This window comes from Colossoma macropomum, unplaced genomic scaffold (assembly GCF_904425465.1).
Source record: "Colossoma macropomum unplaced genomic scaffold, Colossoma_macropomum, whole genome shotgun sequence".
In the NCBI taxonomy this organism is placed as follows: Eukaryota; Metazoa; Chordata; class Actinopteri; order Characiformes; family Serrasalmidae; genus Colossoma; species Colossoma macropomum.
This window is the reverse complement of record NW_023494799.1, coordinates 7,408,534-7,430,622: the sequence shown is the minus strand read 5'-3', so window position 1 is coordinate 7,430,622 and position 22,089 is coordinate 7,408,534. Positions and strand designations below refer to the sequence as shown.

The 22,089-nt window shown below is 38.8% G+C and overlaps 1 protein-coding gene across 8 annotated transcripts in view; it reads left to right on the top strand.

Annotated features, from left to right (window-relative positions):
* The window catches only part of patj (PATJ crumbs cell polarity complex component), a 195,877-nt gene that overhangs the window by 3,398 nt on the left and 170,390 nt on the right, over positions 1-22,089 (top strand). For all 8 annotated transcript variants that reach the window (XM_036585852.1, XM_036585854.1, XM_036585853.1 and 5 more), the window contains exons 4-12: positions 1,122-1,295; positions 4,295-4,434; positions 5,461-5,641; positions 12,304-12,432; positions 15,413-15,649; positions 17,326-17,428; positions 18,614-18,702; positions 19,055-19,196; positions 21,804-21,938. In XM_036585852.1, coding sequence (XP_036441745.1) covers positions 1,122-1,295; positions 4,295-4,434; positions 5,461-5,641; positions 12,304-12,432; positions 15,413-15,649; positions 17,326-17,428; positions 18,614-18,702; positions 19,055-19,196; positions 21,804-21,938 — 1,330 coding nt within the window. The remainder of the gene's footprint in view (positions 1-1,121; positions 1,296-4,294; positions 4,435-5,460; positions 5,642-12,303; positions 12,433-15,412; positions 15,650-17,325; positions 17,429-18,613; positions 18,703-19,054; positions 19,197-21,803; positions 21,939-22,089) is intronic.

The following is a 22,089-nucleotide window of genomic DNA, read 5'->3' as shown; positions in this document are numbered from 1 at the left end:
ATATGTCAACATCTGTGCTTCCCAAAAGCTTGTAGTATTTGTGTTCTCTATAATTCGAATAGTAATAGTGATTGACCATTTCTCTGGTCACATTTGCGTATTCAGTGTATTCTTAAACATGTCTGAATTGCACTACAATGTTTGAACTGAATCATGGTGAAATGATTCATTTTGATAGAATGAATCACTTCTTATAGAATCATAATGAATCATAGTGAGGTCAGAATTTTACAGCCCTAGTAATTATCAAGTTATATAGAGTTATTAATTTGGTTACTGCTATTTTTAATCTCCTTATAGATAAAGGTGAATAGTTTATGTATCCACGGCAGCGGTTTCTGACTATAGGCATGCGTCACGCTTCCGTACCGCCGAGCTGAGACATTGAAACCCCCTTGTTGCTATTTGTATTCAGGCGGAGTTTTTATTGACACAAGAAACCTCTCCACAATAAACAATCCACATGCCAAATTAAGGTAATGGCAATAACGGAAGCTAGCCTTCATATTCTAAGTGCTGGGAAGGTCAGGCGAGCGCCTATGAATGCGTCAGGTGAAAACCTATTGTGTATACAGAGGCGGGTGGCTGCGAATTTCTTTTTTGTGGATCTATCAAGCCTTAATATCTACTGTCTTGGTTTGAGTAACTGCCTTGTCTGAAATATATTGATGAAATGGCCGGGAACCTGCTCCGTCAGCCTGGGCTAAATAAGCAGAAGACTGATAAGTTTCCACAATGTGAGTCTAAAGGTCATTAATACATTACCTGTTTGGGAGTAGGGAGAACTGCGGAGGAATGTATTGATTTTTCCCCCCATGCTTTTCGCTTTTTTTCTGCCTCTAGCTGTAGGGCTCGGTTGCTCTCGCCTTATTGCTTGATGTTGTACAGTAGCAAACACTTACGTTTGACATGTAAAGTGCATTCTGAATGCCTGGTGTAATGCATCGTATTGCAGAATCAGCAACCATCAAAATTAGGTTTAATTAAGTTCTGACACGAAGTGTATCTGATAGTTATAGATATTTATAGACTCTCAATATGGTGCAGTCCTTTTATTCCTCTCATATATTATTATTAAATCATACACAAGAACTCATTCTGTCTCCTTTTCCATCCTCCAGCTCAACAGCATGCCTCCAGACGCGTGCAGCGAGTTCAGTTTCTCCAGAAAAGGCCAGTTGATCGTGAGTGCGAGTCGGCCAGGAAGCAGTGTGGGCTCTGTAGTGTCCAATGGCACAAGCATGTCCTCAGCGTCCTCAGAGCAGCTCCAGAGATGGCTCCACGCTGCCGCAAAGGTTAGGCACACACCGCTCGTTCACACGCTGCTTTGTGTGGTTGTGTGATAAAGCCATTGATGCCTTATCAGCGACCTTGTGAAGGTTGTTTTGCTCTTTTTGTGTTAAATATTTTTGCTACTCGTATCTACTGCTCTGCTTCTCGTAACAGGTTTGGTTAATAGAATTTCTTATCAATAGATTTGTTAGTTTTGAATTATTTGTTATAACATCTTTTAGCTTCTTGACATATACTCACATATACACACACACATGAATATATTCATTTGAGAGAAAAAGTGAGTGAATTCTTTAGCTGTGTCTGAATTTCTGCGTTAAGGGATCCTGTCTTTGGTTAATGAAGGAAGTAAGTAAGAATGAACGTATGTTTTTTCAGTCAGTTCATGTGTGAATTTGACCTTCTCCAGATAATAAACATATTGTTTGGTTACCTGCTCTTCCAACCGTTTTGAAGGACACAAACCTGGAGAAGTGTTACAGATTCCGGAAGACTCATAGTCAGATCGTTTCCATTTGAAAAAAAAATCATCACTGTTGCTGCTCTTCCTGAGAGTGACAAGAGACAGAGAATGCTGAATCGGAGAATGGTGACCACTAAGGATCTGTAGGAATTCCTTGCACTTTATAATTGTGTGCATGAATCTTTATATTGTGATTATTGTTAAAGGCCTCCTGATATAAAATAATGTAACCAGTACCCATTTTAAAGGTCTAAAAATTCCAGTAACCATTTCTGAAAGAAATGTAGCATTAACAGTACACACAAACAAAAATGCAGCAACAATGGAGGAGCTTCAAATTCTGATTTCTGTTTTTCTCTGGAATTGATTTTATATGAGAGTCATCCGGTGGTCATCTGACTCAAGTGACACTGCATGTTGGTTCAGTCACATTTGCGTTTGACCAGTCAGTGGTTTGCACTATGTCTAGTTCCACCATATGTTCCAGCTTGGCATGTTTGGTACCCCAAAAAGAAAAATAACATACTATTTTGTAGCACTGAGGGTGAAGTTACCCAGAATTCTTTGCAGTTTTGGTTTCTGTGCATTACATCTACTGCTTACTTTTGTATTGTTTTTTTCTCATAAATTTTTATCATGCTAACCAGGATGATTTTTGCGTTACGTTTATTAGGTCAGTTGTGCCAAGTTACAGTATGTCATATTAAACCGTAGGTGTCTCATATTGGGTTTCCAGTGGCACAACAATCTGATGTTTTCTTTGTGATCGGGAAATCATGAGTTCAATACTGATTGATCCCTTATTGTGCATCAGTCCAGGTTACATAAAAACATTGCTTCCAACCTACCTGCCAGTTATCTGAAGATGATTCGGATCTTTTGGCACAGAAATACTGGAACAGTGTTTTTTTGACAGATGAGACAAAAGCTGTGCTTCTTGTTGTACATAGTATTTTTCTTGGAGAAAAAAAAACTGTATACTGATACCAGTTGCCAATACCATAAATTATGTACACAACTGTGAAGCATGGTGGCGGGAGAACAGTTATGTTACTGGCTTAGGCGTGAATTCCAAGTAGGACTGTCACTGTTGTTTATATTTGTAATTAAGTTATGTACTGATTACTATGATTAATTGAGTAGTCTGAGTTTCATAAACAGGCCACACAATAAAAATTGACTTATACTGAACCATAACAAACAATGCAAAGTCTTCAGAACATTCCAAAAATACTTTTCTCAATACTAGATAAAACTGGAAGCTTTTATTACCAAATTAAGTCCCGTTATTAAGAAGATAATGGGTGTGTTTTTCAGACTGTTTCTTACGAAGAGAAGAGTAGCAGAATTTAAAATATGTATTATTATCGTCATGCAAATTACCAACTAATCATTACCAGTTCACTGAGAAGGTGTAAATCAATTGTTTTTAGTCAATTTATCCAAAATGCATGAGGAAATTGTACAGTAGAATGCAGGAGCAGCTGTCTGTGGTCTAAAAGTCAAAGAGGTTGGGTGATGCAATATAACAACAATCCAAAACACAGGAATAAATCGGCAACAGTCTAGCACTCACAATTTGTGTTTAAGAATGGCCGAGTCAGAGTTCTGACCTCAGTCTCATTGAAATGCTGCGGCGTGGTCCAAACTGGGCCATTCAGCCAAAACATTGCAAATATATGCCCAAACTAAAGTAGTTTTGTTAAACAGAATGACCTGAAGTTCTTGACCACTGCCCAGGACTGATCAGCAGCTATAGAAGCACATTTTGGGTTGAGTTAATTGCCAATCAATGAGGTTCCAGTAGTCACTAAATATATACTTTTCATTAATGACCATGGCTGTTTAGATCACTTTGACACTACTCAATAAAATTATTGGCATTGTTAAATATTATGCATGTTTGTTAAATAAGCTGTCTATTGTCTTTTACTATTATTATTATTATTATTATTATTATTATTAGTATTATTATCATTATTATTATTATTATTATTATTATTATGATTCAGATCATTGGGTCACATTTTAGAAGCTATTCATGCTGAAATCCAGATAATTCCAGAGACTTACATACTTGTTCTCACAACCGTATAAATAAAATTTCATATAAACAATAATAGATAAATATTTAGAGGGTCAGAAAACAGAGTGACCATATTCATTTCAACATTAGCCAAACTCAGTAGAGTATATCTTGTTTACAGCTGCACAATATATTATTTGTTAATTATTATTGGGATGTTAGTCTTTGCTAATATTACTAATATTACTAACTTTTCACTAATGTTGTGAAAGACAATGTGTGTTTTGACCAATCACAGTTCCAGAACAGTTTCTGTGGGTGTTTTGATGAATCTATTTTATCAAATACATTAGTTTGTCAATATGTTGTGGGGCATATTGTTATTGTGCATTCATAATACATTGCAGGACATATTACAGGCATAGTATGAAGAAATACAGTTGCAACACTAGCAGTTTGTTTGTATAATACAGCCCTAATCCCGTGAATGTTCTTGTGCCTTTTCTCTATAGGGAAGAAAAATTGAGCAGGTGAATCTGTTGAGGCCGTTGTCTGGAGGCCTGGGCTTCAGTGTGGTGGGCCTGAGGCCTGACGGAGTGGGCGCTCATGGAGTCTTCATCAAACAAGTGCAGCCAGGCAGTGTGGCAGCCAGGTGGGATCAACACTCCCTTTACCTGCTTATTTTCTGTTAATTTTATGGATAAAGTGGAGTTTTTCATTCAGGGGTAATGTATAGTCTTCCCCAATATTTCCTACATTTATCTGTATTTATTTATTGATTTAATGGCTATAAAAAGACAACAACAGTACATTTTCTGGAAAGTATTTTTTCAGTAAAACTGCTAATTTTTTTTCCCAATCAATACAACCCTGTGAAAAAAGTCCAAGCAATTCAAATAGGTTTAACTGGACAGCCCATAACTAACCATGCATAGCCTTTCAAAGATAACCAAGTATTCACTGCAATTTAATGATCCATCCATCCATCCATCCATCCATCATCTAAACCGCTTATCCTTCTGGGTCGCGGTGAGGTGCTGGAGCCTATCCCAGCTGTCATTGGGCGGAAGGCAGGATACACCCTGGACAGGTCGCCAGTCCATCGCAGGGCAGACAGACAGACATACACATTCACACCTAGGGGCAATTTAGCATATCCAATTAGCTTAACTGCATGTTTTTGGACCATGGGAGGAAACCAGAGTACCCGGAGGAAACCCACGCAGACACGGGGAGAACATGCAGACTCCACACAGAAATGACCCTGGTCGCTCAGCTGGGAATCGAACCCAGGCCATTCTCGCTGTGAGGCAACAGCGCTACCCACTGCGCCACCGCGCTGCCCTGCAATTTAATGATGCTTTTTAAAATTTTTATTATAAAAAATATGATTTATTATTAAAAATCGTTGCTGTCCAAAAAACATGAATCTCCAAAATTGTACTTTTACTGGTGAAGGCAAAAACATTTTAAACTTTTAATGGAAGTTAATGTAAGAGATTTTATTCTAAATAATTTTGGAAAGAAATGTAAAGGACAGCTCTTATGTTCAAATGATGTAGGGCAATGCAAAAATACAAAAAATAGGATGCATTTTTTCTTTAAAAAAAATCTTGTTTGCTTTAAAGCTTTTTACAAATTAGCAAAACTAAATGGTGTGGTTTCTGTCACTGGTTAGAGATGGCAGATTGCAAGAGAATGACCAGATTCTTGCCATCAACGGGATTCCTCTGGACCAGAGTGTTACCCAGCAGCAGGCCATTGCTTTCCTGCAGCAGCAGAGGGACAGAGTGGAGCTAGTGGTTGCCAGAGACATTGCACCAAAACCAAGCCTTCAGCCATCTGGATTCATTCAAACAGTAAGGCCATTTCAGGTGATTTCAGCAGGATGAGCGAGTGTTTTGTATTATCCACGCGTTTAGTATGGACCTTGAATAAGGGCCTAGAACAGAGCCCTGAGGTGTTACTGATAGTTTGGTTTCCTTTGTCAAGTCTTAAGCTATTCGCATTTATAAATGCATTATTTCTCAAGACTGCATGTTGGACTAGTGCAGAACTTCCTCAGTTTTCAGATTAACCTTTTAATGACAAACAAAGCAGCTGTTTCTGCATTTTGATGAACTCTTCTCCTTTAATAACAATTTCTTAAAGCCATTGTCACATTTATATTGATGTGAAAGAACATAAACTGAAAATGTGTACATTTTTTATTTTCTTTGTGTTGCAAACTACTGTTTAAAAAGACAAACGTGAGAATGAAAATCAATATTTCTTCAATGTAGTAATAGAAAACATAGTAGCACACAGCTTCAAATCCACATGCTAATGCATTTTACCATGGCCAGTATGGACATGCACACTCACCAACTACTCTGGGGGTAGATTTTCATTAGTTAAAGCAGATAAAGAGAGACTGAAACACCAGTGATACATTAGGTAAGATATAGATATAGTCTTGCAAGATACAGTCTATCGTCAGAGAATCTGGTGCTTTTTGTCGCTTAATGTGGCCGTTTGACTGACACTGAAAGAAAAAAAAAACAACCACAGACTGTTTTAGCATGACATGACATAACATTTTTTACAACCAAAACAAGCCCATGGGAAACAAATACATTGACAAACTTGGGTGGACATCTTTCTAACAGCTGCTAAATGCTGTAATAAAAACTCTATAAAAACTTTTTAAGATGAAATGCCATGAACATCACAAACATTTTTTCAGTCCAGCGACTATCTCACTGTGACTCGATCACGGCACATATAAAAAGATATCAAGGTGCTTCCAGCTCTCAGTTTCCACTGTTGGCAGTTAAGAGGAACAGTGGATGTCAAGCCAAGATCTGGAACACCAAGAAAATTCTCAGAACTGCTCGTATGCTGACCAGAAATGCAAAGCAAAACCCCCATATGACAGCAAAGAACCTGACGGAGCGTTTAGCTGACACAAGAGTGGTGCTGTTTTGTTTTACTGTGCAGTGTTAGTTGTACAAACATAATAAGCTTGTAGTCCTCAGAAGGAAACCTTACTTGCAACCTCATCACAAAAGTCAATACCAAATCTAAATATCAGCAAATTCTGGACACACATCCGCTGTCAGTCAAGAAACTAAAGCTAAAACAAGACTGGCTTCTACAATCAGACAGTGATCCCAAACAGTTATTAGTTTATTTGCAGATTATTTTATGTTTTTCTGTTATTTAAGTTAACCAAATGTAAAGTAAATGACATTATATAATATTAAAAATATTATTTTACAGTGCATTTAAATTTGCAGAAAAATTGTTATTCTTAGAATACGTTGTGTTCACTTCTTTTACTTCAAAAATCAACAAAATATCAATACATCACAATAAGTCTTTTAACAAGAGTGCCCAAACTTTTGCACGTAGCTGTAGGGTTAAAAGGGGTCATGATTTTAGGTTTATTGAGTAAGCCCTAGACTGTGTATACAATTAGAGGAGTCCTCGAAAATGAAGTTCTCACCACCTACAAGACTGAAAAACACACACAATTTTCTTCCTCAACGTGAGCTGGAGGAGAAACAGACGTGACTGTTGTGATGGCCCGAATGATCCTTTTCCTCCTCTCAGCCAGGAGAGAGAAATAAACTATTGGAGAGGGAAAATGAGCCTGGAAAAGATCAACAGCCATGAGATGAAGCTGATTAACTCAAGCCTCTAACAATAAATACAATCGTTCCCCCTCGTTCACTTTAATTAAATACCACTCAAATGAAGGTCTTGGTCTGAGTGCACGTGGAAGGCTAGGCAAGGGAGGTTTTAAAAGGCAGCTAAATTATGCTATTTAGATTTATTTCAGCATGCTCGGTTCTGTGTGTTTCGGTGCTTTTTTAATGTGCTTCCTTACGGCTCGTATTGTTTTAATACCCTTGGATCGATGCCACGTCCTGCATATCAAAACCAGGCCTTTGCCTTTGTTTAATTCATGTGATGTTTCTCATGAGGTCGAGTTTAATGGCGCACCAGGCAAAAGTCTGGGTTTTATTTGATTGCTTGTTGCCTGGCTTAACTACCTGTCACCAAATGTCATGATTGGCTGTAACAGAGTAATAGCCGGCACTGATCTTGTTTATCATTCTGCTGAAATTCCTACTTGGCAGGCTGTATCGGGAGAAAATTTGATTTAGTGACAAATGTGGCTTTACACAAGAGGCCCGCGGCGTGTGTATGATGAAACTAAAAAGTAGAGGAAGCGGTCGGAGCGCACATAATGTATCATAACATTTATGTTTGCCTTTCAGCTGAGTTATAAAATGTATCCAGAAAATTTCGAATATTGCTCTCGATGAAAATAAGAGTCGGCTTTTAAACAAATATCAGTCTGTTTTACAGCTGGCAGTCAGGGAGTACATTAAAGGAACACTGTAGTGTTTTTCAGCTTAATGTCTGTCTGCTGCATCTATAGCATGTGGTCAGTTACTGTGGACAATAATTTTGATGTTTCCCTTCACTTAATAAAAGAGCAGAAAACATGTACACTCAAAATTCACTTATGATAGAAGACAGTGGGCAGATGCAAGTGTTGGCTTTTGTTGTAAGTGTGTTTTGAGTCACCAGCTTTTCGGTTCTTTTGTAAGTACGAATTAGCTGTGTTCCAAAGTCTAGGCTGCCAAGGTAGGCTGCATTTCTTGGCCACTACCTCATAGAAGTGAAGGACCATTCGTGAAGGCCCGTTCCAAAGTGATACAGCCTAGAAATGCAGCCTACATTCGTAGTGATTTCAAGGATGCAACCGATATATCCTTCCAGACCTTCGGTTACCCACAGTTCTGTGCGCACGAATGACGCAAAGGAAAAAAAACAGCATCACAAAAAAAAACCTTGTCCATTTTTGTCCGTTTTTCATCATTTGTGTATAATTGGAAAAGTCCAGGTACTCTTTGCTTTATGTTAATATGTCATGATGAACGGACTGATAGAAGTGGCCAAAATTGCTTGGGGAAACAAAACCTTGTGACATGAACTTCTATTACAAGTTAACACATTTTGCTAAAATTATGCAGAAATGTTGATAATTCTTTGGAATTCCCCTTTAACAGCTTTGCTTTAATAAGCCTAGCGATGAAGACATCACTCTGCAAAACCACAGCATGTCCTATTTGTAATGTCTATATTTAAACAATCCCTAAATCCCCTTGCTGTCTCAGGCTGTTCCCTTATTTCACAAAGCTGAAAAAATATTTATCTATGTAAGATTGCCCAGGCTCCAGGGGATCCGCTCCTTCATGGTCTTGTGCCTTAAAAGGCGTAGCACGCAAGCTAACTTCAGCATGTTTGCCTCTCTTCCCGGGCCCTGGTGCTTTTCCCCGTGAACTCGGGCTCCGAAGCCTTTTAAAATATCTCCAGTCCTAATTATAGTGTACAGGGACATTTCAAAACAGGCATGACTCTGCCGCAGCACTGCTCGGGGATGCCTTGTCCAGGAGGAATAACTTCTTTTTTTTTTTCCTCCCCCCGAAAGAGTACTTTTCCCAGAATCCCATGGATTTTGACCCTTGTTCCACAGCAGATTTCTCATTAAAACTGTCACTAACGTATAGCTGTTTATTTATGCTGTGTCCTTGGAAAACACAGCTGTTTGGATTAGATATTTAGCCATGTGTCGTATATTTGAATTGCCAACAAGGAAAGTATCATAATCCCGTCCCAAAAGTGAATAAGTTTATGTTTAATTAAGTTTGTGTCTCAGTTTCTAGAGCCAGGTGTATTTGATGTTCGCTCATCTTCTATGATGTACTGTTATTACAGCTATTGTCTATATCCTTTTGCTTATTGGCTTTAAGTGGAAGCCTGACCAATGCCTTTTTTTCTACGCTGATAAAAATAGCATGAAACTCTCTAGTTACCCTGATAGTTAAAACTTCAGGCAGCGCAGACGCATGGGTGTTGCTCGGGCTCTCTTAGTTCTTATCTCGGAAATGGCTCTTTTCTTTCGCGAGGGGGATAAGCGCTAGTGTAAAGCTTTGTCTTCCGAGAGTGGAGCGATGAAGCGGCGAAAGGGAGGGTTTCATTAGATAGCAGGAAAATTGCTGAGGAAGTCACCCATCAGATAAGGGCCTGGTAATAAGAGAAACGAAATGTTCTGATTGCGGGTCATTAATAAGTGCCCAAGGAGAGTCTGGTGATTAGGAGCACGGATGATGTGGGAGCGGCGAGGTAGAGCGGCCACGGAAAAGACACTCGTGGGGTTTCCTGACCCTGATGTTGATCAGTGACTTATGCCTTTGACATTTAACGCGTTCATTAGATTTTTTGGCTTGTAAGGATTCTCCTGTGATGTATTGTTCCAGGTCATGCTTTAACAGTTACTCTTGTCTGATGAACCTATTTATCCAGGGCAAGCTGATATATTAAAACTTGACTCAGGAGGTCTACATTTTAAAGACTAGTTTGAGGGTTCAGACCAGATTATAACTGATGTCAACTGACCTCTCTTGTCTAAAATAAGTCATTTTAACCTCCTAGGTCCTCTGTGGCGTATGTGCCTTGAAGCAGTCTTTTTAGTAGTAAGTAATAGTAATAAGAACTTTATTGAGAATTTTTTTTTTTTTATAAAGCTTCAGTTTGGCAATATACAGGTACAACAGAGCAAAATGACACTGGTCATCTCACTGGTCACAGGCAAATAGTTTTATTTTTATTTTTTTTAACAGCCATAGTGCATTTAACTGCAGAAAATCAGGTTTTGACTGTAATCCGATCAATGCATTTGCATGCACTTGAGTAATAAGATAATAGAAAAAATTCCGGGTCTATGTGAGTCAGACAGTAATCCGATTTTTGCTTTGCAACTGGCTAATAAACTCACAGAAGAAGTCGTGATGTAAACATTATGTAAAACTCAAACTGTATGCCTGGCAATAGGAACATAAATCATTTATAAGATGGAAGATAACTTAACTCCGTCTTTTCCTCAAGCATGTAGTTGGTTTCAGTGTCCCTCCAAAATTGTTTTGCTGCCATCTCACGGTAGCGCTGCTTGCTTATTTCCAGTACTGCCATCTGTTTCACACATGCACAGCCTGAGAAATCCGAAAGAAATCAGAGCAAGAGTTCACATGCATCGAGAAATTTGATCACTGAGCTAAAATCCAGCTCTCTTAAGAAATCGGATTAAGAAATCCGATAGACTTTACTCCGATCTAAGAAATCGGAGAATTCTGTTTACATGACCATTTGAATAATCAGATAACTGCAGAAATCCAGATTATTGAGTGCATGTAAACACACTTATTGAGATAAGCCTTTCTATTCAATCTGAACTCATTGGTCAGAACATTTGAGGGCACTGCATTCAGGCATACTTTGGTAGTTTTGTTTAGTAATTTAAAGGAAAAAAGAAAATTTTGCCTTGTTGGTATCAAAATCTGGGGTCTGACACCAGCGACAAAAAGAGCGACAAAAAGAGCAACAAACAGAAAAATCAGTGCTTCGGATCATCACCAAGCAGATACAATACAGCACAAAGCACCGCTATACCACATAGAATGCGTCACATTGAGAGTGCCGATAAACTCAAGATACTCAAGAAACTCAGGCTCAGGATAGATTTGAATAAAACTTGGAGCATCTTTTGTGAATTTACCCCATTTGGTATCCGATGACTCTCTTTACAAATTCACTGTTTTCTAGGTAAAATATACAGTTGAAAAAGACTAGGTTAGTGACGTTAGCTGAGGTGACAGACGATTAGCGTTTGTCTGTTTATCTTACAGACTTTCTCAGTGTACATTTCATGCCACGTGATCAATGGCTTTTTCTGGTCTGGTTCTGGGTTTAATTTACTGCAATAATGGCAAAATACTGAATTGAAAAGTGCTTAGAGTTGTCGTGTGCCATTGCACATCAATGCTGAATGTTGGCCTGTGTGCGTGTCTTCATATAAAACAAAGGTTTAAAATTTTTGGACGCTGTGCTGTGTGATGTACACTGTGTACGGTGGCCTTAAGACACTCAGTAAAAGCACCATGAACACGTTACATATGGTCTGATTTACATTAAAGGACAACAGCTTTTTTTAAGCAAAATAAGCTTTGCTGCCTCTTTCTGTTAATATATTCCATATGTTGGTCCTATTTGAGCTTTGTGTCCAGGATAACCCCAAGATATTTGTGGTTAGTAACAGACTCAGTAGGCTGACCTATTGAGTCAAATGTGGTAAGGACACATTCCTACAATTAGTGACCGTCTTGTATTGGAGAAAGAAATATTCTTTATTTTTTTTTTTCCTTTGCTGGCTCTGTCCGGTCAATACAGAATATAAATTGAATGTAAATATAATTTATTATTTCTTTAATATCATTTGATTACATCACAAAATGCTAATAATAACTGGAGGCTTCTGAAGGTTAAATGTGAGAAGAACAGTCTGATGCAATGGGCAAAAATTTGCTGAGGTATTTCACATTATTTCAGATGATTGCTGATTTGTAGACGAGCATAGTTAATATATTTATTATTCATGTGGTGTGTGTGTGTGTCTGTGTGTGTTTTACAGGAGCAGTGGGGACACATGGAGGAGATTGAGCTGATGAACGATGGTTCAGGCCTGGGTTTTGGTATTGTGGGAGGGAAGGCCACTGGAGTGGTGGTGCGAACTCTAGTGCCAAACAGTGTTGCCGATAAGGTTTGTGTTTACACGTCCTACATACTGTCCCACGATCTAAATCACAATTACAGTAGTGTTGATATATCAGTTTTGTTATGGCATCAATTTCATTAGCTCACAAGATCTGCTCGTTACGATGGAGCCATGAACCTATTTATCCAGGGCAAGCTGATATAGTAAAACTTGACTCAGGAGGTCTACATTTTAAAGACTAGTTTGAGGGTTCAGACCAGATTATAACTGATGTCAACTGACTTCTCTTGTCTAAAATAAGTCATTTTAACCTCCTAGGTCCTCCGTGGCATATGTGCCTTGAAGCAGTCTTTTTAGTAGTAAGTAGTAGTAATAAAAACTTTATTTGTCCTGGTTGAGAATTTTTTTTTTCAGTATAAAGTTTCAGTTTGGCAATATACAGGTACAACAGAGCAAGATGACATTGGTCATCACACTGGTCACAGGCAAATGTTTTTTTTGTTTTGTTTTTTTAACAGCCATAGTGCATTTAACTTTTTATCTTTTTTTTTTTTTTAACTTCTTTTAAACCTACATACTGTTCAAAATAACAATTACAGTAGTGTTGATATCAGTTTTGTTATGGCATCAATTTCATTAGCTTACAAGATCTGCTCGTTACGATGTCTTTTGCAACATTCAGTCTGACAGATGTTCATATGTTTGTGCTTATTCTTCTGGTTTATGTTAGTATTTCTTTTATTGTTCTTTCCTGAGTTCATATTCATTTTTCAACAGTTTGTTTATATTTAGTGCAAACTGTATGAAAGTCATATTATATAACCCAGTATCTCCATTTTTGTCATTTTTCAGTTTTTGACTTAGTTTGAAAGTGCCTGTTGCTCTTTACATTTGTATGTAAATTTCATAAAAAAATAGGCCAAAAGAAACGGCCCAGAATGACTTGGGGAAAAACATCTGGTTCCATTGACTTACATTAAAAGTAAAGTGTGTTTTTTCCTTCTCCTGTAAAGTTACCATTTTGGAGATACAAGGTTTTGTTCCGACAACAGCGATATGCAGTTTTCTCTGTGATCTCTCTAGATATATAGCAAACTTTACCTGTTGGTGGCTGGTTTAAATGCCGTAGAACTGTGCATCAGCCACTGAATTAGAAAAATAGAAGACAGCTGAATAACAATCATGTTGAAAAGATCTGCTCTCTTTTGTAAAAGAGCACAGCTACAAAGATGTCTCTGAGTGCTTTGTGCTGTGAATTGAAAAGTCCTGACACAGCATATGTTCACTTTATACCAATCCCATTTAGATCCGATCTGAGCTATTCCACAGTGCACTCAAATTTAACATGGGAACATGGCAGCAGTTGATGTCCACTTCACCCTCTTGAATTGGATTACACAGAGAGGATAGGGATTGGAGAAAGAATACTGTCCTGTTTCTTTTCCACACATCCGTCTCGTTTAGCCCCCCCACACACACCCCCCTTCTTTCCCTGCCAGCGTCCAAAGCTCAGGCAACAAAACCCTTCTTGTTCAAAAGGCACAGTGCTTGCATTTCACACATCACTGGATCTTATGCTCCAAAAAAGCTGTCAAAATTGGGGCTTTGTTATCCCTGGCGTTTCCCATTTCAGCCTTTAATGGCTGCACCAGGCTTCAATGCGCCCCTGCTGTCCTGCACACACGGGCGGGGACAGGGACGCGGAGATTTGCCTTCGCACGGTGATGCATCAAAACGCCTTTCATGTCTTCTTTCTCCACAAAGGCTCCCGTTCTCCTCTCCTGTCTGCGTGTAATGATTCTTCAGTCCATCCTTTTCCTCTTGTAGTTTATCCTACCTGAACCCTTGAGGTGAAGAATACGTCGCTCAACTTAGCCGGGCCGAGGAAAGGCCTCGCGAGAGCAGCACTTTAATTATGGAAGTTATTGCGCTGTCTCTGGCACCTGATGGTGCCGCAGCCAAATTAGGCTGTAAATTTGAAATTTAGCTGTTGACTGTCTTGGAAAGTAGTTTTTTTATGGTTCTCGCTTAAAATATACTTTACTTTTGAATTTATATGTTTTTAAAGACTGCGCAGTGCACTTTCAGTCAAATATCTGTCTTTTTTCTTTTCTTTTAAGTAAAGCCTCAGGTCTCTTTAGACTACACATTTAAAAAAGAAGGTTCTTCAAGGGTTCTTTATTAAAGAAAATAAAAACCATGACCACTCAAAGAACGCTTTGAAAGAAAAAAGACCTCTTTGCACCATGAAATGATTCCTCAGATTGATGGAGAATGTGCTGTACATGGTTCTTTATAGAACCTTTTTGTAAAGGGTTCTATATAGCACCAAAAGGGTTATTCTATTGTAAGAAGCTTGACATCGTAACGTTAGAAGAACCCTTTTGGTGCTATATGGAACCCATTTTCCTTCAGCTGCTTATAGCAGTCTTCTTCTTTAGCATGTGGTGTAGTTAACTAGTCTGATTTGATCCTCTGAGTACCTCCCCGAATTGTGAAAGGTTCATCAGTACTGCTCTTTTACTTGTTCCCCCCACTCGCTCATTCATTTATTAAATCTGATTTAGTGCTGGACATCATTGGTGAAATTCAACATCACAATATTTTCCAGATATATCAGCGTACGAGCTGCTACTCAAGTTTCCATTAATGGAACTCATATTTACCACCATTTTGTACTAAAAGACTGCCTTCCAAACCTTATGTAGCTTTTTTGATTGGATTCTTTTGTTCTATTCTGCTTCTCTTAAAATTACAGCACGGGGAACCTTGCATGGTGTTCTAAACATCTTTACAGAAAGCAGTACATTTACTTGCTCACTTAGTTTTTGTGCATTTTCGACAGTTCTTTTAAAACAGTCTGAGGCAGCCAGTAAGTGACACACATCGCAGTTAAGTTTTTGTTGTCTATGAATACCACTAAAACTGAAAATCCGGGTTGTGTGACACCAGTGCCGGTATAGATTATGTATCACAATAATATATTTATTTATCTGCTTTCTTTGTGTTTTGTTTCCCTTCACAGGATGGACGACTGAGGACAGGTGACCACATCCTGCGGATTGGGGACACGCCCACGCGAGGGTTGACCAGTGAGCAGGTGGTGCAGGTGTTGCAGGCCTGCGGGACTCGAGTGCGCATGCTGATTGCTAGGGACCCTCTGGGTGAAACACAGCCTCCTCTACCTCCCCCACCTGCACCAGCCACCGCACCAGTCACCTCACTGCCACCACCCATACCAGCCCGCAGAACCAGCAGAACAGTAGGGGCCCTTACGTCACAGTTTGAGTCATGCACACTAGTGTTGAAACATTTGGAATCACTTGCAATATCAATCATTTTTTTGTTATTTTGTCTACAATAAAAAGACAGAACATTGATTTAAATATTATAAACTAGACAAGTTTTTAGATGTTTTATTCAATATTTTGAGTATTTGGGAGCCAGAAAGAAAATATGAAATGATCAGACACTGCAGTTTTCTATTTTTGTCTACTGATCTGCTTCAAGATTTGATCACTACATTTGTAATATGAGGCAGTCTGGGTGTTAACTGTATTATTACTTCATTCTTGACATTATAAAGCTTTTTCAGTCATTTTAATCTTCTACAGCCCTGTTCATCATACCGAACACAACTAAAATGTATTTTTTACAGATTTTACCTAAATATTGTTCTAAACCTGTAACGTTGGACAGGCCTAGCATATTGGAATCATTTTGTATCCATTTCTTTATATTATTGAAAAAATGATTCCAAACCTTTGAATATCAGGGTATTTGATGCTTTAACCAGCTGCAGAGGCTGAGTTGTGTGTGTGCCCTCAGGGCAGAGCAGCAGTAGCCATCCGCTAAGATCAGATTAATAAATTCTAGAGTTGCAGTGAAGCACTGTGGCTAAATGAGTGAATGATTCATTCATGAGTACAGCCATTATTGGTACCCTTGGTTACAGATTGGGCAAAAAGAAGGTTATGAAGGTTATGAGAAATGTTTGCCTCTCTAACCATTCTCCTCATGCTACGTGGGGGCAAAATACCCTTGCCTCTTCTAGGCTAGTTCACTAAAACTCTGGTTGTTTTAAACCTCTCAATTATGGTTGTAACAGTCTAAATGGGCATTAGAGAAGATTTGTTGCTGGTATGTTGCCAAAAGGAGCTTACACAAAGTACTAAATGCAGGGAGCGCCAATAATTCTGACACATTTGGCTTAAAAAATGTATTTAATGTTTTTGTAGTGTAAATTTATTTCAAATAAAAGTTAGATTTCTCTAATTTTCAGTGTGAAACTGAGATAATTAACCACACACTTTTTTCTCATTTTTACCAAGGGTGCCAATAATAATGGATCTGACTATATACTCTATATGTTGTAAATAGGTTTAACCAATACAATTCTATGCAAAAGTTTCGGCACCCCTAGTCAAATGACGTTTTGTTGATTTTCTGAGTGTAAATAATTTAACACATCCTCTACAGAGAACATACGTTTGCACAGTTTAATGCACAATTGCTGTTTATTTACTGACTTTTAACAAACAAATAAAAATAACTAAACAGTGTGGAATGTTACACACATTTAGCATTTTTTCTAATATATTAATTAAATAGAAATTGTGCACTGAAATCTGCAGAAAATGCCATATTTAAACTTGCTCCCTGTAGATGAACAAAACCTGTGAACATGAAAATGAACTAAACATAATTTGACCTGTAGTGTTCAAACTTTTACATACAACAGAAGGTAAAGTCTGTATATGTGCTGCTAAAAAGTTTTGGACTGGTTTATCTGAGGTAATGAATAGTCTCTCCCTGCTGTTTGATTAAAGGCTCATGCACATCATGCAGGCACATTTGCACCCCATTATGTCAAGCATGTAATCAGCTGTTTGAGTGGATTGTTGTGTTTTGTTTTATTCGTTTTTTTTCTTGATTCAGCCCAACCTGGAAGGCTACGAGATTCACGAAGTGTCTTTAAAGAAGAAGGAAGGCCAGAGTTTGGGCATTTCTATCGCTGGCCGCAACACACCAACCAGCGAAGGTAAAGAAAAATTTACCCAACATTTAATCGTAATACAAACCATATAGTCATATTCAAAAATTTCAACACCCCTGGTCTAATTACATGTTTTGTTGAGTTTCTAATTGAAAATAAGTTAATACTTCCCCTTTAGAGAACACACTTAAATTACATTTTTCTGCAACTTTTAGTGTACAATTTCTGTGTATTTATTTATTTAATATGCTGAGTGTGTGTGTGTGTGTATATGTGTATATATATATATATATGTGTGTGTGTGTGTGTGTGTGTGTGTGTGTGTGTGTGTGTATATGGGAATATGCCATAACATTGGCACAGAACACATTTTAAGTTTTAGTTTTGTTAAATTCAAACAGTAATTGTGCATTAAAATGTGCAGAAGTGTGTTCTCTGTAGAGGATGTGCAAACTTATTTTTACTTAGATAATCAAGATAATCAACAAACCAATGCATGTGCCAGTGCATCAAATTTTTGCATATGACTAGGACTGTAATGACTGTCATAATAAAACCTCATAATTCCTATATAGAAACTTTAAAGTAGTAACTTAGTAGTAGCTTAACTTTTTATTCAGAGGATTTGGTTTTATTCGAAGTAATCTTGGACTGTTTCTATTGGTCCATTAATCATAAAGTGCTGACGCAATGTTAGAGGCAGTTACTGACATTTTCTAATGGTGTAAAAAAACGGAAGAATGGGAAAAAAGATTTTACCAGGTTTTGTCAGAACTGGGGACTGCATATTAATACCAAAATCTTATCAGTATCAGCAGATAATTGCTTTGGAAAAATGTTTGAGTTGCACAGATGTTTAGATTTGACCTTTACTTCAAACTCATATTTGATGTAGTTATCGTACTACAAAAGACCAGAATATTTAGGCGCAGCTGAGCTACTGTATTAAAATTTTAGATTTTTTTCCTTTGCTTATGTTGTTGAATTTGTACTGAATTTGTACTACCCCACTGAAATAAATGTTATATTCCTTACTGATCTAGATAGATGTAGTTTCATTTATTAAATCTTATAAAGGTTTCTGTATATGCCTCAGTAAATGTGTAAATGAAAAGTATATCACCAGCCCAAAGTTCCCAAATCAGTGCCTTCCTAAGTAAGACTCTGGTGATATGTCACTTGGGACTAAGCAGAATTCTCCAAGTTTTCTCTCTCTGTCACCTTTTGCAGACGGTACGGGAATTTTCGTGAAGAGTGTGGTCCCAGGCAGTGCTGCGGAGCAGAGTGGGAATATCATGGTCCATGACAGAATAATAGCGGTGAGCTGCTAATGACTCTTTAATGGGCTCTACCTTCATTAACCCTGCATGTGAACGAGCACTCGCAGACACATACACACGCAGAGCAGGACACCAGCCGCGCAACACATCTCGTTCTCCTCATATTTATTTTTTTGCGGTTTAATAAGAACGGGGTGAGCAGAGAACAGGGCAGCTGAAATGGTGGATCATGTTGTGTGAATGGGCTAATTTGTGCCAGTCATTCGTGCCACAGCATCACAAAACTACTTACCTTAATACATGAAACCTTTTGTCTCTTTGTTTGTGGTAGTCCCACAGTTGCACTCACTTCTGCACATACATTCTCTCTCTCTTTCTTCTCTCTGAGCAGCTGAATGGAGTGAACCTTCAGGGTTTTACCACCCAGGAGGTCTTGGATGTGATGAAGCAGACGGGCCAGACTGTGCGCTTCACTGTGCTCCGCAAAATCACTTCCCCAAAGAAATCATCTGTTGAAAAGTCTTTGGATAAAGGTGAGCACCCTGCGCAGTACAGGGCGTCACTGAGGAGTGATGTTTTACGACCCGGGGATGATTTCTTGTTGAGATGGTTTGTCACCGCTTTTTGAGTATTAGCCGATATTCAGCTGGCTACTAAGCTTTAAAAGGTGCTTTTGAAATTGAAGCGCTTATTTTATTTTATTTAGATTGCACATTAATAAACATTTCTGTAAGTGTGTTAGTTTAGCCAGGCTAATTTTCAACTGTAGTCCCTGGAGATGAGCATCTAACTGTAGTCCTCAAGATAAGCATAAACTACTCAAACACTCTACTACCCCACAAGCAGAACATCTCATCACACAGTGTGAGTGAGTGCTATTTCAGGGTAAATTTGTTATAACATTTGATCACTTTCATTCTTTGTTTTCTCTTCAATATCATATCCACAATTTTCTGCTGATGCCACTACATTGTAAGTGCCACTGTGCTGAGATTGCTCCACCACACAAATAATATCTGGCTCGTGGTGGTCCTAGTATTCTGGCAAATCATTGTACACTATATGGAAAAAATATTAGGACACCTACACATTACACCTACGGGAACTATCCCATTCTAAATCCATAGGCATTAATATGGAGTTGGTCCCCCTTTGCAGCTATAACAGTTTTTACTCTTCTGGGAAACTTTCTACACGATTTTGGAGAGTGTCTGTGGGAATTTTCGCATATTTATCCAAAAGTGCATTTGTGAGGTCAGACACTGATGTTGGACGAGAGGGCCTGGCTTGCAATCTCTGTTCTAGTTCATCCCAAATGTGTTGGGTGGGGATGAGGTCAGGGCTCTGTGCGGGCCAGTCAAGTTCTTCCACACCAAACTCACCCAGTCATGCCTTTATGGACCTTGCTTTGTGCACTGGGGCTCAGTCATGCTGGAACAGAAAAGGTTCTTCCCCAGACTGTTCCCACAAAGCTGAAAGCAATCAATTGTCCAGGATGTCTTGGTCTGCTGAAACATTAAGATTTCCCTTCACTGGAACTAAGCAGCCTCGACCAACCCCTGAAAAACAACCCCATAGCATTATCCCTCCTCCACTAAACTTTACAGCTCACACACAGTCAGGCAGGTAACATTCTCATGGTGTTTGCCAAACCCAGACTCGTCCATCAGAATGATAGAGAAGCGTGATTTGTCACTCCACAGAATACGTTTCCACTGCTCCAGAGTCCAGTGGAGGTGCTTTACACCACTCCATCCAACGCTTGGTGATTGTAAGGCTTTCATGCAGCTGCCCAGCCATGGAAACTCATGCCATGAAACTCCCGGCCACAGTTTTTGTGCTGATGTTGATGCTAGAGAAGGTTTGGAGCTCTGCAGTTATTAAATCAGAGTGTTGGTGACTTTTATGCACTGTGCTCCTCAGCACTCAGTGACCCGCTCTGTAACTTTACGTGTTCTAGAACTTCGTGGCTGAGTTGCTGTGGTTCCTAAACACTTCCACATTTCAACAATACCACTCATGGTTGATTGTGAAATATATAGGAGGGAAGAAATTTTGCAAACTGAGTTGTTGTAACGGTGGCACCCTATTACAGAACCACACTCAAATTCAGTGAGCTCTTTAGAACGGCCCATTCTTTCACAAATGTTTGTAAAGGCAGACTACATGGCTAGGTGTTTGATTTTATACACTAGTGGCAATGGAACCAAATGAAACATCTGAAAACAGTGATGAAGAGGTATATTCTAATACTTTTGTCCATATAGTCTATATTCAGTCTGAAGTTTGGGTGTATTTTTTTGCAAGAAAGCAAAACTTTTAATGAAACATCACTCATTCTTCGAGTAGTGCTGCACTTTCTAAAATTTTTAAGGTGGAAAAAATCTTGTAAGCATCTTTGTTGATACAAGCTGATCGGTGATTATGTGCAATAGGTTTTAGGGAAGCACAACTGTGCCCTATCGATAAAACACATGATCTGTAGATCCTATAGTAGAAAGCAATCTAACTCTAACACACCTGGCTGGCTGGGTTTGATGCCTTAGTTTTTACGTCTTTGTAAGCCCAAAGGTCCGTAAAACTACTGGACCATGGCACTTCACGCCTGCTTGACTCTGACTGGACCTGAAGGGGGTTCCCGTCTAGCATAGCCTTTTAACACAGGAGCTGAGCTCACTCTGACTGGCTGTATAACTGTTGAGGAGAAACACCTTTGAACAAGCTGCATTCACATTTGATGTTAACATGAACAAGAATTGTTTCTCTTTTGAGTTCAGGAGGCTGTGAATGGTGGTATTATTTGAAATAAAATGTGACATTTTTTGCCATGATACTATATTAATGTTATGTTACAAATCATATTTATTAAACTGATTAAATAACTTTTTTTTTGGTAATTCTAAATAGCAGTTTCTCAGATGGTCAGTGAGCTGACTTGGAATGAGATTTCTTACTACATAATGAGCTCTTTACAAAAAAAAAGTTGTTTTTCTTTCTTCTAACCTGCAAATCAAATAGCTTGACGTTCTCCTCTTTCGATCGGAAAATGCAGTGTCTTAGCAACAGACCTAAGTCCAGAGACCAAGGCAAATTGTGAATGTGATGAGTGTGTGTGTGTGTGTGTGTGTATGTGTGTGTAGTCCAGAGGGAGCCATCGCGTGTGTCTCTGAGGAGGTCTGCGGAGATCAAGGTGCGGGCGGACGTTCAGACGGCGTCTCTGATGGAGCCAGTGGAGCCGGCTCTGACTGCGATCAAACAGCAGTCGTCTGGAAGAGGTGAGCTCATACTTTACAGTCTGCTTTTCTCTCCCACACTCTCTCACACATACACAGGTTTGTTTTTACTACAGTCAGGACGTGGGGTCATACAACATGCATATGTAGTGTGTGTGTGTGTGTGTGTGTGTGTGTGTGTGTGTGTGTAATA